Below are 17,499 nucleotides of genomic sequence, written 5' to 3' on the forward strand. Positions count from 1 at the left end.
CCCGTGGTCCTGGTGCACTTAGACAGGTTTCACCCCGGTAAAACACACTTTAGAAAAACCAAAGCATTTACAAACTGGCATTGTTAGAACCGTAAGCATGTTCAGCAGAACGCTTCGGCTGAAATTGGACCCTTTGACACGCCCGGTATACGCCCCTCCCATCCCCACCCACTCTCCTAAGCTTTCTGAAGCTGAGGGGAAATAACCCTTGTTTGGCACGGTTATGTACACAATGAGCACAGTTCACTTGAAGGAACGGCTCATGGGAACAAAAAGGGGATTTGTGGTATTGATGTGGGAAAGATAGTTGCCAAAAAACAAAACAAAACAAGAATTTTGTCACGGAAAAGGCTGCTCAACAGTTTGAGCCTCTCTTCAGCTAGTATGGCAGCTGTACTGTCTCTTACTGTGAAAACTATCTGTAGGGCAGTAAAAGAAGCACCGTGACCTACCACAAATGATCCTTCTATGACCAATTCATGCCCAGAGCTGCACATCAGCAATGTATTAATATCCACCTGACCTAAGCTCTAAAAGTTTGTGTGAAGGTACTGCGTATAATTGTGTATGTGTTTGTGTGTGTTTAAGGGGAAGGTAGTCAATGAGGGAGTGAGGTTGACCCAGTGGCGAAAGGTCAGACATGACACAGAAAAGAGTGCAATGTACAGTACACAATGGTCGTCTGTAAATGTACAGTGTACATCAAATACTATACAACTAGAATTGAGAATTAAAAAAGTAGAAACACAAGAAAAGAAAAAAAAAAACCCAAACTGTTACAAATGACAAAGTCCAGAAGCGTTATTTGTCCAGAGGAGGATACATCACGCTGAAGCCACAGAAGAAACATAAGTTTATGTAACAGACGTTCTACATGACCGACAGCTCTGCTTCTTGTGCTTCACATTACTAAAAGCCATGTTGCTATACCACATATTTACATGTTTCTCCCTGGTATCTCTCACACGTTCCGCTCACAATCCAAAACCTTCCATCCCTGAGTCCACCAATCCATTTTTCTCTTTCATTGCCCTTCTTCACATCATTTTAATTCCCATTTCTTCTCCCATGCTTTCCCTCTCATTTTCTCTTACATCTCTTTTACCTTCTATACCAAGAGGCCTTCAGGTGCATGAGGTCTTTCTGTCTGCTTGACCTTCTCTAGTTGTTGTTGATCACAAACTAAACACAGAGAGAAAATGTGTCTGTCACTTTTGTTGGTGATGTGCATGCACATGCATGGCCGCTCCTCTGTTTGCGTCTGGTCCCTATTTGTCCCCTCGTCCGTCTCCGTCAGATGTCTCTTAAAGGAGTGTATTGTCTATCTTGTACTTCATCCCCCCATCTGTCATCTTGCTACCTATCATGCTACTCAGGAACTTTGGGGAGGATGGGGAGGGAGGGAAATTGTCTTCTTGTCTTTGCTCCTCCACCTTTTCAGCTACCCCTTTCCAAATCCCCTTTTCCCCCTTCATCAAATCTCTCCTCCTCCATCCTCATCCCTTTACACCCAGGAGTCTGGGGAGGCTGGATAGTGACTGGTCTCATAGTTGAGCTCACTGTAGGGCCGTGATGCTGAGTAGAAGTCTACATAGTTGCCAGTGGACTTGAGGCCCTGCAGGTGCATGTTAAGTTCTCCTTGTGGAGGGCGCCCTCCCACGTGAACCTGGTTCTCGTAGAAGGCCTGGTCCTCGTAGTTGCCGGCGTCAGGTGGGGGAGGGTTTTGGAAAGGAGGGTAGGGCTCTGAAGGCAAGCCTTGACAAGAGACCTGTAAAAATAGCAAAAGATCATTATGGAGATTCCAGTGAAATAAGGGGTCCTGATTCCCTCACAAGTTGAGGTACAGTACAGGCCAAAAGTTTGGACACACCCTCTCATTCAAATGAATAAAAAAGCGTGTCCAAACCTTTGGCCTGTACATTACATACATACGTACATTTTATCTGATGACCACCTACCAAGGGGTAGAATATCTGTCAAAGACAAATAAAAATAAAGTTCTTCACAATTTACTGATTGTAAGAGTAATTACATTAAAGTAAAGTAAAAAGTTACACTATTTACTTTTCGTTCATTAGCTCAAGGAGTCAGCACAAAGAGTCCAGCAGCTGACGCTAGCCTAGCCTGATGACTGCATACAGTCTCCTATAAAACCCACACCTCAGAATGTGGGTAAATGGATGGCTAACAGCATAACATGGATATGAAAACTTCATAATTACCAGGGTTCAAATGTCTGGCTGTATCTTGTAAGTGTACTGTGATTTGAATTGGAAGCATTCACACAGCCCAATTAGAGCATAGTTACTTTTGCCACTATGACCAAACAGCTACACATGAACCTGTTCTATTGTTTCCTGACATGTCAGCTTGCAAGGCTTATTAAAGCTGTTGGCCACTCAGTGTTTCTTTTTCTCCTTTTCCGCAGGGTGCTGCACATTTACCTACAGGACCTATAGGATATCAATTGATGCTGATGACTGGTGCAAATCCAGTCTCCAGTATCTGTACAACTTGAGTTAACGGGGCTCCAACCAGAGTACACAAATTACAGTGTAATCTGCTTATACTGATGAGTCCGTTAGAGTGACTGAAAAACGTGGTCCAAACCATTCTAACACAAATGCAGCTTAAATAAACTGGTCATAGAAATCATGTTGTCCAATATGACCCATCACCAGGTGATCAATGGAAGCAGTTAGCTTCTATAGGTGATGTTTGCCTTTGGCCATTAATAGGCAGCCCGAGGTTGGATCATGGAAAACTTTTCATGCCTATTCATAATGCCAGTTTACCAGATAGTTTGTTATTTGCCACATGCTAAATGTAAAGCCTAAAATTATCATGTGCATCATCAGAGTCTTTCTCTAATGTTCTCTGATTTAATCAGATGTGTAAATTTAATTAACATTTAATATGCCAACTTAGTATTGACATTGTTTAGACCAACAGGTGAATGGCTAACCAGAAAATAGGGTATATTTGGATATTTAGATTAGCAGGTTACTGGAGATTCTGCCCAGCTGTTTGTTATAACAATGTTAAAAAAAAAAAAAAAAAAAAAAACACACTAGACTTGAAAAGTCTTGAAGGCCTGAAATTGCGTTGCAGCACTTATTTTAGTGTAGGTCAATTCATTGCCATTTTTCTGTAAGAGCAAATGTGTGTAACACTGACTTGCTTCTAAATAAAGCTTGCTGTGAGACATTTAGTATCCTTAACTCAATAAGTTTTGCTTTAGAACAAGATGGCTGGCTGACCACACAATGACATCTATCAATAGTCTATTAAATTACTGTAAAACTGTCGCGTCTTAACCAGTCTCTGATGCCACTGCCAGAGGGTGCAATCTAAAAAGCTTTTACTGGCAACAATTTAGGACCAAAGCAGCACAGCAGCATAGTGGTTAGCCCTGTTGTCCTACAACAAGAACAGCACGGGTTTGGTTCCCGGGCCTGGGCCCTTTCTGTGCATGTTTGCATGTTCTCCCCGTGCTTGTGTGTTTTCGCCATGTACTCCAGTTTCCTCAGACCGTCCAAAGGCATCATGTTTAGATTGACTGGTGACTCAAAAGGTCTGAGTGTGAGTGGTTGTTCTCTGTCTGTCTCTACGTGTTTGCCCAGCGTGAGCTGGGATTGGCTACAGCACACCCCACGACGCGGAAATGGATAAGCAGTAGAAGATGAATGAATGAATTTAGGACCAAATGCCAGATCCAGAGGAAAACACGCTGCAGTTTTCCAATTCCTTTTAAATGGGCTCCAAACAGGTTTATAATTTACAAGTTTAAAGTGATCTTTACAAACTCAGTATCTTTATGATATCATCTTTAAAACCTACACAATTCATATCCAGCCTTTGCTATGTGGTCGTATCTAAAATTCTGATGTTCTGTGGAGGTCTACAAAGCGATCATTTCTCTTATAGATGACGCCACTAATCAAAAGAAAGATAGGAAACATTAAACTTGTTGGGTGAAATCCAAACACTACCATAACTTTTGTGTTTTCATGTTTTTCCTTTGGTTTTCTCCTTATTTTCTCCTTATTTTATTCTATGAATAATGCCTTCATTCGGCAGTTGGTAGTTGATGTAAAACAGCATCTCTTCAAACTTATTCATCATGGACACCTGAAGATTTAAAAAAAATAGTCATACTTTCTGTCACTGTAAAAATAAATGATTCCCCTATTTTTGCTGGGAACCCGTAGGAGTTTCCCTCAAGGACCCTTGTGGGTCCCCAGACCTCACTCTGAGAACCATTGATCTAAATGACTGCAGTAATTCATCATAAAGAGGCAGGGACCTATTTAAGATGAAAACTATGGCATTTCTGCCTGCGGTACAATAAGACATGTACTTTGTAGACTTTTTATGGTCACATGGGTCAGATTCAGTTTGTGTGTACAGCAGAATGTAGTTCTGCGACAGGAAAGAATCTGTTGTACCTGATTATACTTCAGGTCATCAGTAGGTGACACGTATGCTCCTCTGTGTAGTGTTGAAGAGCCACCGGAGATTTGACCTGCGGAGACAGTGAAGATGAGGACTTCAGGCGGATGTTTGTTCGCAACCATTTATTCCGATATTTAAATAAAGCAGAGAAGTGTGATAAGGTTGTCAGCATTGCAAGGTGGACAACTACTGTGTTTCTGTCATAACACTGTGAGCGATGATGACTGATGATAAGGGCTTGTCTGCAATAAACAACACAGTGATGCAGTGGAAATGTCACAGAAGACTTAGGCCAACAACAACAAAGACATTAGCGCATCATATTGATCAAAATGTCACATTATAGTGGACTGTATTTATGTTACAAATCTGGCAAAGCTCCTTGTGAGGGGCCTCTTTGACAACACTTAATTGATTTTCAGTGGGTGTTTTCCAGACTTTAAAGCAAACCGTGACCTACCGGGATGCATATGGCTGTACAAGTTTTTTTTAACAGCATGGCATTTGTTTGTCGTCTATTTGTTTGAGTGCAACTGATCGATTGTACAATTTGGTATGTTCACCACGTGAGCTGAATTTGCTGGTTATTTAAAAACTGTGACAGAAGTTAACTTTGCTCTTTTATACTTGCAATCCAAAGAGGAAGTTACTGCCACCAGCCTGGCTGCGTCTGGAAGTGAAAAAAATCCCAGCTACAGGCTGCTTGAAGGTTCAAACTGGTGTGTGAATTGGTGAATTGATTTGGCAGCCTGGTAGCTGTGGCGAGAACTAGATCAGAACTAACCCAGATTCAAACCAATTCCCACCAACCTCAGTTAACTTCTTCATGCGGTTCTTAATGAGTTTTTTGGGTCACACACATGCAGGTATAGCTCCACCCCTAAACCTGAACCTAACCTTCCAGCTTCAGAGCTAGCTTTGTGAGATTTACAAATGTGCTGACAAATCAACACACTTCTCAAAATGTTGCGCTGTCTATGTAATATTTATCAGTCCTATTAATCTTAAATTCTCTTGACACAAACTCAGCTGAAAACATTAGCTTTTTGTGAACACGTGAGTTTGCGTAGTACAGATTTCCTACTTGTCATGGCGTCCTTCCGGGAGGTGTGTCCGCCCTTGTTGCTGTGGTAACTGGCATTACCAGTTGACTCATAGTCTGCCTTCCTCTCCTTCAGCGCCATCATCTCTCTAGGGGAGGCGGGTGCGCTTGCTACTCACAAACAGACAGACATGTATATATACACACACACACACACACACAGAATACCATTACCCTTCACTCCATCATCAACACGTTATCAATACCCTTTGGACTCTTAACAACTGTTGAGGGACGGACAAGTGTTCATCCTACACACCTTTAAATGGGGTGGGGAGGAGAGAAGAGCGACTGGAACACTGAACTGGAATATTGCACCTTCCTTCACATTTACCTGCCTCGCACTACACAAAGGCACAGCGCTCTGCCTTCATGCTTTTTCTTTAGAAATGCGGGAAAAACGGGGGGAACTTTGTGCTGTTTATACGGTGACTCTGTGGGTGTGAGCTGTTCTTTAGCAATCCTTTCCTTTTTGACTGGAGTGTGATTTCAAAGTAGTAAATACTGAGTCATCCCTCCTTACTGCATCCTCTTTAATCTTGCGTCTGTCGTCTTTGTCCTCTTGCTGTCTGACTACATACTGCTCTTACCGTCTGAATTTACTGCATGTACATATTTACACTATCTTACCCTCCCGCTGGCCTATGAAGCCCTGTCTGTGTTGGCATTACTCATCCAAAAGATTACACTTCCACTGTCAAACACAGACAAATATACAAGACCACGTCAGAGGAAACCTGGCTATTGTTGCAACGCCATGTTATTCCGCATTGCTTCCTCTGATATTCAACTCATTATTAAACGTCCGTCACATAGAATTTGCTGTCCATGATGCAGCCTGTCAGCCTGTTTGCTGTGTCTTTGCTTCCTCTCTGTTAGCTTGTTTGATGCAGCACAGTCAGCATTGATCCATACGCTCATTAATGCTCTGCTAATATCGCCTGTTTTAATATTGGTGTCTATACTGGCAAATATTGTCTGTCTGCCGCTGCAGAACAGCTTTTGGAGGCTGTTTAGGAATGTGCACGGAGGCCTTTTACACCCTCTCTTTTGTATGGAAAAATTTTCGCAGCAGTAAAATTAAACAAACGGCTCAGTGGACCATCTGTGACTGCAGGCGCACGTGTAAACTGTGAAACAAAATAAAAATAAATAATTAAATGCGAAATTGGCTTCCAAACTACAGCATTTGTCATTTTGCCACTGTCAGCTAACAGACACATAAATCCGGGTCGAGTGATATTTTTCGTAGGCGGTACATGAAACCTGTTCAATTGCTCTCACATAAATTCATATTGGTGTGAGTCATGCAAATACTCATACACCTGATGATGTGTCATGCTAGCTGTACAATCCTAAACAAAAGGTGAGTGCATACTTAAAGAAACAAACAACTAGTGGTTGAAAGGCCATAAAACTCTCATTCATAGTCCACAGAGGATGGAGCTTATTAACTTTACCAATCCCCTGATTTTCCTTCTAGTGCCACCAGCAGGTTAATTTTGTGCAGCCTATTTGTGAGGTCTTTCAAACACTCCTGAATGGATTGGTGTAAAAAAAAAAAAAAGAAAAAAAGGTGCATTTATCATTTCAAGATGATGCTTTCTCGTGACTGCTGATCAAGGGGAGCATGTTAATCATGCTAATTTAGTTCAAAGTACTCACAGCCTCAGATAGCCACCAGCATGAGTATGGACTCTTAGCCCTTTCTTAATCTCAGACCTGTCATCTAGCATCACAAATGACAATGGAAACAGCACAGCTTGTCTGGAAATAGTTATCAGAACTGGTATAAGGGTCCTTTCAGACATGCGGATGTTATATTAATGTAATGGCACCGGCACTTGTGTCATGTTCTCGTCAGGTACAAAGGCTGTTAACATGATGCTGGTGTCTTGGTGTTCAACATGACTCTGTGGTCTTTATCTCAGAAGCACTTTAATCCACCAACATAATCAGCCTAAAAGCAGAAACTTAACAGCTCAGCAGGAGCTGCCGTGGTTTCAATTAGCTGTAGATCCCTGAAACTGCTACCTGCTTCTGATGATGGTTTTAAAGTAAAACTGAAAGCTGGAAATAGTAAATGTGCCTTTGTGCTTTTGTTGGAGTGGCTTTACTCTCATTATAATGTACCTCTTACAGTTTTACTCGGTTGGCACTGTCAGATTAATGCAAAAACAACAGCAGCATAAAGTAAAACATGCACATCATACCTCACTAAGGGGACTGCAATAAAATCTTTTGTTGTCTTTAACATTGAAAGCCATTAAAATGGACAAGTATATAGTTGTTGAAGGGATTCTTCTTGGGTTGATGAAGGTAGTTAAAAAAAGAAAAAAAAAAAGAAAGAAACCTTGTAAAGTATGACTAACTCCCTATACTTTTGAGTCTCATTCATTCCTACTGCATGGACGAAACCTTGAATATCAAGCTAAGCAGTTTTTAAAGGAGTTTGTCATTCAGTGCTTGTGCACTGTCAAGTTATATGAAACTGAATTATAAGATGAGAAGCAGGGGCAAGCAACTCCCATACGCCAGATGGTTATTAAGAAAGACTTCAACTGCTAAATAAGACAGCAAATGTTTATAATCCATCACTGATGCACCCTGTGAGGAATAAGAAAAAACCCTCCTCTTTCTTCATCGCATTTAACTTTTGTACGACCAATTCCTCAAGAGCACCAAGAGTCAAATGATAATAAAGTGTTACAGTTTAAATGATTATCCCCGAATAACATACAGGAATTACTGTAAGAACTAGATCCAATGCTACATGCACCAAGTCTAAAATGTCTTTTGGTGACGTTTCTGGAACTCTTATAACCTCAATTAGTATCGGTAAGACATTAATGTCATATTTCAAGAATATACATTGAAAATGAATGTATTATCAAGGCGATTTTATAGCCAAGTCGTTAGGGCACATACCAAAGGGGAGCATTAGCTCTAAGCAGACATCCCCAGTTAAGATCCTGTGCAACTCCTCCCTGAATGTCACTCCCACAATTCCTAATACCCCATTTTATGGTTGTCTCCTTGTTATACTTTTGAAAAATATGTATAAAATGTCTAAAAAAAAAAGAAAAAATTAAATAAAATTTGTCTATTGTTACCCTGGGTGTCACTAACTGTCACTTTTGTCCAACAGCTATTAAAGAGCGAGGCTCATGTTAGCCTTTGTTTCTCTTCTCTTCAGTTTAGCAAAATTCAAGGACAGTGAAAGTCAGAGGATTTTTCAGTTTTGAGATGCAAGGATTTTAGTTGACAGCAGAATAATTTGCCCGTTGATGCCATAGTCTGAAGGTTAAAGAAGACATGAGTAGTAGAGGAGCGGTGACTGTTTGACTGGGCTATTCCAATGGAAAGAATTATGGAGGACAAAGGGAAAGACAGGAGAGTTGGAGGTGAAGCGGGTAGAGAGACTCACCTGATCGATTGTTGGGTGAAGTCCGTACAGGAGAGATGGACGGAGTGCGAGAGGAGGAATAAGGTCGCTGTCTGTCTCTTTCTATCGTGGAGGAAGAGCCGACAAAATGGTACTGAGAATAGCCATCCTGACCATGATAAGAGATGAGACGTGTTAAAAATAACGCAGTGTTTATGTTTCACAGCATTAATTTCACTAATGTTCAGTTTCCAGTGTGTCTGTAGAATTCACTCGAATATGAAGATGAATTTAATATTCTGTATGTTTTGTTTTTTTTTTTTTGGCCATGTGAACTGTACCTTTTTGTAGAGGCTGCGGAGGTCTCTGTATTGCCACATGCTGTTCAGGACTTGAGATGCTGCTTTCACTACTTTCGGACTATGTCTAGGAATTCAGCAGAGAGAAACAAACACATACAGCATAAAGCTTGACCGTCCTTTGCTTTGTTAAGTTCACAGTGTGTGGACATGGACATGGACAGAAAATATAAGCTCTGGATAATCTCTGGAAAGAAGGCAATAACCAAAGGCAGAATGAAAATCTTTCCTTAATCGGTTGATTGATTGATTGGCCAATATTTCATTCTGTGTTCTCCAGGGTTTGACTCAGCTGACTAATGCCTGGTGGTTTAATTGGCTCATATGGCCTTATCAGTGCCAAGAAAATTAAACTGAATTTCTTCAAGTCATTTTGGTGAACGCTATTGTTTTGGATTCTGTGATAGAAAACCCTGCCCTTGCAGTCATTGCAAAGCAGGGGAGTTTTTCCCTCCTTGGATCCATTTTCCTTCTCTATGACAGAAATTAGTTTCAGACCATGTTTTTCTTGGACCACAGGAGAAAATGAATGCAACATTTGGGTGGCAGTCAAAACCAAACTTGCCATTTGTCATTCAGGCATATATTTATGTAGGGCAAAAAGTTTAGATTATTATCTAAGTGTGTAATTTCTGTGAACATGACTTTGAGAAAACAGAAAACAAGAACATAACATCAGCATTCATTCTCTTTCTAACAGAAACCGTTATAACATGTCCTCGGAGCAGCACTGGATTAGTCGTTATCAGAAAGTGACAGAACTGGTTAGTTTTCATGTCTGGAGATGGATGTTTTGAAATAAAACAATGACGTGACTTTGATATTAAACCCACACCATTGGTCCAGCTTTTAATGCTGATGTTAGCAATCTAATATTAGCAAAACAACAGTGTCTCTAGTGAAATTAAAAACTATCTTGTGAACTTCAGCTAATTCAGATCACATATCCTACACTGATTATAGCACAGCTATAATGACAACAGACAACAGAGAGAAAACTGCAAGCACTCAAAAATTATCCAAATTTTTCTACACAAAATATGGATACGGCTTCCCTGCTTTAAAACTGGCAGATCAACCTTCCTGCTCTCTCCCCAGCGTTTCCTGTCTGACTCCGCTGTCAAACCATCATATAAACAAATGCTGAAAACTGGAGGTGTGAAAAGAGCCAGTGGGGAACAAACCGGCCAGGCTTTGTTAAGGGCCCTATGTTCCATCAACTGTTTTAACTTGTGACTCACAGCTCCAAAACAAGCACACTTTCACCCTCCTCTTCCCCCTCCTTCCTCATCCCTGTCTCCCCTCTGTATGATTTCTCCACCCTGTCATGGCTGTAGCCCTCTTGCAGCCATTTCCTATACCGCAGCCAATTCTCTTACGTGCTTGTCTTGGCAGACTCCACCAATTACTCTTCATATATTCACGCTGATATATCTCTTTCTTAAACCCCCCCCATTCACCCTGTCACACCGCTCTGCTATATCTTGTTATGTGCTAATGAGCAAATAACTGAGTGCATCCTTCTTCCACTACAGCATGATGCTTGACTAGCATTAAAATACTCATGTGAGCGTCTCACAGTCAGAGTCCTACAAATCGATGTGATGGAATACACGTCACGTAAAACAGCTGTCCATTCTGAGCTGTTACGACTTAACTTAGAGGATGAGAATGCATATGATTTATTTGTATTGCTTATATTTGATTTCATTTATGGCTATTTAAATCAATTATATTTTAGCTCATGGCTCAATTGTGACTGAATTCTTCAATATGATGCAGTATTTAGTTTTTGATTGTAACTTATTTTTACATTCTGCCAATAAATTAATAAATCAATAAAATGTAAAAAATAAAAAAAAAATCGTAAGATTGCAATTCCATGACACTTCTTCCTTAATCTAATCAGATCATTCTCTCTACAACTTCCTCCACCCATCAACATCCTAATCCATTTGGCTTACTTGTCTCCTTTGCTGCGGGCGAGGCCAATGAGCTTTTCAATGCCACCAGCATCCCTCAGGGCCTTGGTGTTCTCCATGTTCTTGGTGATGACCTCATGTAGTGCGCAGCAGATAGCTGTGATGGTGTCGTCCGACATGGTCTTCCCCACCAGTCCACTGCTGTTTGCTCCCCCTCCACCTCCTCCTCCACCACTGGTGCTGTTGTTGTTGTTGCTGCCCCCAGGCAAACGGTGCACCAAGTCCCTCATGGCGTATTTACCTGTGGGCATGGTAGGAAAGCAAAACAGACAGAGTAGGGGACCGGTGAAATTATGTGTGGAGAAAGGTTGGAAAAAATTATTTTTATAGAAAATATTTGATCTTTTGCGAACCAAATTTAGATTAAAAAAAAATGTCTGTATAATGTTTTTGCAGAACGCTGATCTTTTCAACAAACTTCATTCACCTATTGGTAGAGAGGCCAAGGCAACAAGGAGAAACTGAACTTTGTAGCAGTTTTGCTTTCCTTTATCATAAATTTTATTTTAATTTAAAATTAAAATGGGCAGGACTGCAATAAATGCATAAGAGTACCAAGCCTACCACAGCCATGCCAGCACAATTCGGAGGCATTTGGATCAATTTATTTTTTATTTTTGTCGTGTAATATAAGCCCTGTGTATAATTTTAATTTGAATAATTTTCTATCTGACACAAGTGGACATAGATGTTTCGGTATTGAGTCCCATTGATCTGAAGTAAGGGATGAGCCAATGTCACCTTCCCATTGGAGTTTGGTGGACCTCGTATTATCAGGAAGGGATAAACTTAGTTTCTTATATACACTTGAAACAGTTACTTGCCCAGTAGCAGCCTTCCTCAGTTTAGCATCAAAGGTGCTTGCAGATCCCAATACAATTCCCTTCTGTATTATAAAAATGCAGAGTTCTTCAAGCCAAACTGCTCTTTAATTTCATCAAATGGTAAGATATTTCCACCCTCTACAATCTGTCCCACCTGGGAAATATTGTGATGTTGCCAACTGCTCTCTTCCAGTATTTTTCGACCAGCACTTAGCAGTGGATTATTCCATATTGGGCAGGATGGTAGAGACACTCCATTTATAAACACCCTTTTATGTATTGCCTTTACAATTTTACAAGAAGATTCAATTAACACATTATCTACTTTAATATCATACTTTGGGTGGTACCATGATTTTATAGAAATAGTTTTATTATATTCAAATATGACCCTCTCCTCCATCCATTCCCAGCTACCTATTGCATATTGATTTTCATCTTTGTATGCCCATGACAATAGAAATCTGGCTTTGTATGCTAAATAATAAAGATGAACATCTGGAACACCCAGTCCTCCTTTGTTTCTGGTCATTGCCGATTTCTTGCGGTTGATTCTAGGCTTTTTATCCCGCCATAAAAAGCTTAAAAATAATTTATCAATTTCCTTAAACCATTGTTGGGGAAACTTTAAATGTATAGCTGAAATGAGAAAGGAAAGCCTGGGCAAGAGGTTCATCTTTATTACCTCTGCTCTTCACCATAGCGATAAAGGCAGGACTGTTTTAAGAGATGTGGTGTTGAGCATGTTGGGTTAGATAATGTTTACAAAATGTCATCACCATAAAGACTGGCTTTAAAATCATATTCACTAAAATTAATACCGGTTATATTTTTATTTGCTCATATGGCACAGGCCAGGGGTTCTAGTGCTAAAATAACAATGACAGGTGAGACTGGACAGTCTTGTCTTGTATATCTGAAGAGCTAAAAAGAATGAAACATCACACCATTTGTTTTAACACAAGCAATTGCTTGATAATACATTGCCTTGATTTTTAACTAGACATATTAATTGCACCACTTTGTTCTGTCATTTCATTGACTATTCCATTTCAAAATTTCTAAATTGTCCAAAAATAATCGGTGGTCTATTGAGATAACAATAACAGCAAAAACTCACAACAGTCTACCAGTGCGCATCTGCAGTGCCTTGAAGTTATCGAAAAATATTTGGGAGGTGCCGCTTAAGTTCTGTGGTCGCTTCCTCTGGGCTTTTGAAGATGTATTTACTTCCATCAATAGTAACAATGAGCCTCGCTGGGTGCAGGATGCCATTGCGGTAATCTGTGCCATGGGGTTTTTTCCTGATGTCCACATATTCTGCTGGTTTGCGTTGGAGTTCCACAGGTAGAGTGTGTTGGATGTGGAATGGCTTCCCTTTCCAGGCCAACCTCTTCTTATCTGCTGCTCTTAGGATGTTTTGCCGGTCCTCCCATCGTAGTAGCCATATAAGATAGGGTCGCAGTGGTTTTGGAGGGTTGGGTCGAGAACGGAGGCTGCGGTGTTGTCTCTCCACTTCTGGTGCCGGGTCCGTGGGCTTCAGATCTCCGCCATCTGCTCCTTTTGTCCACCCGTCTCCAACATGCCTTCTTCTAGGCCCATCAGGACTATTTCTTTTACTGTGGGCTTCCAACATTGTCATCTTGTTTTTTTAGATAATCCACCTCCATGGTGAGTTCTTTAATAACTTTATTATCAGTGCTGCATTGATCCTCTAATTCTCCTATTCGAGCCTAAGCATTGTTCATGCTGTTCAGCACAGTTTTGGTGTCTTTTTCAGCTCTTTAATAGAGTCACTAAGTTCATCAAATCTGGATTTAAATGAGGTTTTAATGCTGTTGATTTGGGTCAGAAGCTGTTGAGCCCAGGCTGGCAGTTCCTCCTCACCCATAATTGGTTTGATGGCCATGCGCTCAGTGCCCCGTTTTCTTTGTTTTGTCTCTCGATGGGTGATTTCTCTTGACATCCACGCGGCAGTTTGATTTTCTGAAATGTTTAGATGCATTTGGCACCTTTTATAGTGTTTGTATGCTTAAGTAAAGGCAGAGTTTAGGCACATTGCAGGAGTGACTATTCCTCACTTGTCACTTGATTCCTCCACCCCGTCTTCCACTCCCACTCTATCATACATAATGTAGTGAAGGTAGGATTGACTCTCAGGTAGTAATAGCTGATTTGATGTATGGCATGATGCAACATATACTATATATTCCGATTAATTAAATATATAAATAGAAAAGAATATAGATAATAACAAACAAAAAAGACCAGTTGCTACTGTAGAGGTAAATGCACGGTCTGATTCTGTGGCTGTCAGATATCTGATGGAGACATGGTCACATGACATAAGACCAGCTGACTACATTTCCCATGATACCTGAGGACTGCTATTTGGCAGTCTTTTCTCCTCTGATCTCTGCCCCTCATTGTGATTTGGTCATCCCTTTGGGGTGTTGGGGGTGTTGGGGTTAGGGGGACATTATGACCCATTGACTCTTCACATTCTATACTACAGGTTTCCCTGCTGCAACAATCCTGCTGATGTTTCAAACATCTAATGCAGACGCGTTTAATTAACATATGAGGGCAAACTCCGACTAAATATAATTACTGATGTTAAAAAGACGCAGCTCAGTCCATGTTGCTGTGACCTGGGATAGGATCTGACTCCGGCCCTTTGCTGCATGTCAACCCCTCATCTTCTCTCTCTCGCTCTCTCACTGTTTGTGTGGTTAACCCCCACCCAAAAAAAAAACAAAACAACAACAACAACAACAACAACAAAAACGCTGTTGAATAAAGATTACAAACTTGGGCCACTGTTTCCAAGAAGTAAACATATTCACTCAGCTCCAAATTGACTAGCTCGGTTATAACAATAAACACGCATCTCCCTGCAGATAATAAAAACAAATCATACTTATAAAATAGCTTATTACAGTAAGTTATCAAACATGAACCAAGTAAATTGCTTCATTTAGCTATTTCCATGTACTTGCAATATTGGCCCAATTCACATTATTATAAACCTACAAAGAGTGGAAGAGAAACTCTCAATCTGGTTTGTAACATTGCAGCAGTAAATCAGTTGGCTCACAATGTCTACTGATATCTACTTTTCAAAGCTCTGAGGGTTCAGTTACATAATATGCTCTATCTTTAATGCAATTTCATCATGTTAACGCAACGTGAGGGCATGACATTGTGTCCTGTCAAAATATACACACATGCCCCGTGGCAGGGCAATATCAGACCGACATTACAACCATCAAAAACTATATGCGTGAATGGTTGCATTCCCCCGCCCACCCATACACACACAGACTTAGACGAACGTAGCTTAGCTTAGTGCCTCAAGTATCAGACAAAGAGGAAGGAGGCATGTGGTTATTGCTATGGAGACCAACAGAAAAGCACAAAACATCCCTTGTCTCCGGAGGAAAATCAGGAATCAAATGATCAGTCAGACCTACAGTACTATCTTACTAAGACGCAAACTATCTACACACAGAAGACGTGCTATTATAAAGCTATTTAGGTTTCATTTTCTTACAGTATATAAATCCACAAACCCACTGCCTTTCTGCCATTCGTAACAGCAATAACCTTTTACCCAAATGACATTTTTGCAATGGTATTTAAAAAAACATACAATGCTGAATATGTCCACTTTCACAAGTATCATATTATGCGTTGTTACAAGTGAATGATTATGCAAGTTAGTCAAGATAAAAGCTCTTTATTTCAGTGCCATTGTCTTCAATTAAGGCAGAATTAAGCACATTACTCCACGAGTCAAGGAAGTAACACTCAACAAAAGTGCTTGAATAAAGTTGATTTGCTTTGGAAATTATGCAGTAACCCACTGTTGCTACTTCTTGTGGCAATTGTGTGTGCGGCCTTGTATATCAATGCTCTTTTTTGTGTGAATTATTTTCTCACCGATGAGCTCCTTGTTCCGGATGTCCAGTGCCATGTTTCTGAGCGCGGTGGCCACAGCACACACCACCCGGTCGTTGTCTATCCTCAGCAGCTCCACCAGGATTGGTAGACCCTTCTCTTTACGCACTGCAGCCCGAATATACACCGACCACTTGGCAGGGAGATATAAAGTTTGAGGTAGACAGAGACAAAGTCAGATATTTCGTTTGACATGGTGGTATTAATTTTTTTTCATGAGATACACACATATATATATATATGTGTGTGTGTGTGTATACAAGGAGAACATGCAAACTCTGCAAAAAAAGGACGCAGGTGTTCAAAACTTTTTATTCTGTCAAGAGTATCTCTTGACCCCTTGTGAGCCATGAGTGCATTTTATAAATTATCATCTAAAAAGTGCCACAAAATGACAGTGACTGCAAAGCCAAGTAGCAGGTAGCACACATGTATTGTATTCATCATTTGCTTTTGAAAAGTGGAGGGCAGCACAACAGCTGTTGCGGGTTCGGTTCCCAGACATGGGGACTTTCTGTGCGAAGTTTGCATGTTTAGGTTAAATGGTGACTCTAAGAGTGAGTGTGAGTGGCTGTTGGTCTCTGTCTGTCTATGTGTGTTGGCCCAGTGATGGACTGGTGACCTGTCCAGGGTGTACCCTGCCCTCACCCAGTGTGAGCTGGGAGTAGCTCCAGCACCCCCCGTGACCCAGAAACGGCTAAGCGATAGGAGATGAATGAATGAAGGAAATGTGGATGAAGCTAATGGTCAGCCTGCCCTAGGACTGTGCTAAAATTTTACCAGTTATCAGTAATCATGAGTAATCAGACTGATGAATGCATGATACCTTTAACATAAGGAAATACAATAAGTTTGACTCCAGCCTTTAAGGTTCCGTAATATATATATTAAAACAAATATTATAATAATAAGCATTTTAAAAGGGTTAAAGTAGGTTTAGTTTAATTTCCCACAGAAAAATATATTGGCTATGCTCTGAAATTCATCCCTTCAATATGCCGTCTGGTGGCCCACTGGAACTGCTGATGCCCTTTTGTATCATGAGGAAATAGTCACAGTGCTGATTCCTTACCTTCCAGCTGCCAGCAGCTAGGTTCTGCAAAGCCCCAGCTGCTCCCTCCAGGGTGTCTGGGTTGGAACACTCAGACAGCAGTGTGAGGTAGGGCTTGACGATGGTAGGGTGCCACAACATCTGGATGCCTTTCGGGGGCTCCGCCAAGTCTGGAAATGGGCCGACACCGTCCCACTATGGAAGACGAGACATAATTCATAATTCAGATGGAAAAGCATTTAAAATTCTGTGTGAGGTGTGGTTTGACAGTAGTAGGGGGCCAGCATGGTCTCCTCAGGCAAAAACAGTAAAGGAGAAAGAAGGTTTACTATTCATAAGCTGTGTATAAATAAGCTGGTATTCACCCATGTCGGCATTTTG

The 17,499-nt window shown here is 40.9% G+C and overlaps 1 protein-coding gene across 5 annotated transcripts in view; it reads right to left on the reverse strand.

Moving 5' to 3' along the window:
• Window positions 1-773: 773 nt before the first annotated feature.
• ctnnd2b (catenin (cadherin-associated protein), delta 2b) overlaps window positions 774-17,499 on the reverse strand; it is a 135,709-nt gene continuing 118,983 nt past the window's right edge. For 4 of the 5 annotated variants that reach the window (XM_029524303.1, XM_029524302.1, XM_029524301.1 and 1 more), the window contains 9 exons: window positions 17,124-17,313; window positions 17,082-17,086; window positions 16,050-16,200; window positions 11,266-11,524; window positions 9,284-9,368; window positions 8,985-9,111; window positions 5,540-5,668; window positions 4,449-4,525; window positions 774-1,768 (listed from right to left, as the gene is read on the reverse strand). In XM_029524303.1, the coding sequence (XP_029380163.1) occupies window positions 1,505-1,768; window positions 4,449-4,525; window positions 5,540-5,668; window positions 8,985-9,111; window positions 9,284-9,368; window positions 11,266-11,524; window positions 16,050-16,200; window positions 17,082-17,086; window positions 17,124-17,313 (1,287 nt within the window). In that variant the 3' untranslated portion in view covers window positions 774-1,504. The remainder of the gene's footprint in view (window positions 1,769-4,448; window positions 4,526-5,539; window positions 5,669-8,984; window positions 9,112-9,283; window positions 9,369-11,265; window positions 11,525-16,049; window positions 16,201-17,081; window positions 17,087-17,123; window positions 17,314-17,499) is intronic. The other variant, XM_029524300.1, reaches the window with a different exon arrangement.

The sequence above is a fragment of the Echeneis naucrates genome, chromosome 17, assembly GCF_900963305.1.
Source record: "Echeneis naucrates chromosome 17, fEcheNa1.1, whole genome shotgun sequence".
NCBI classification, from domain to species: Eukaryota; Metazoa; Chordata; class Actinopteri; order Carangiformes; family Echeneidae; genus Echeneis; species Echeneis naucrates.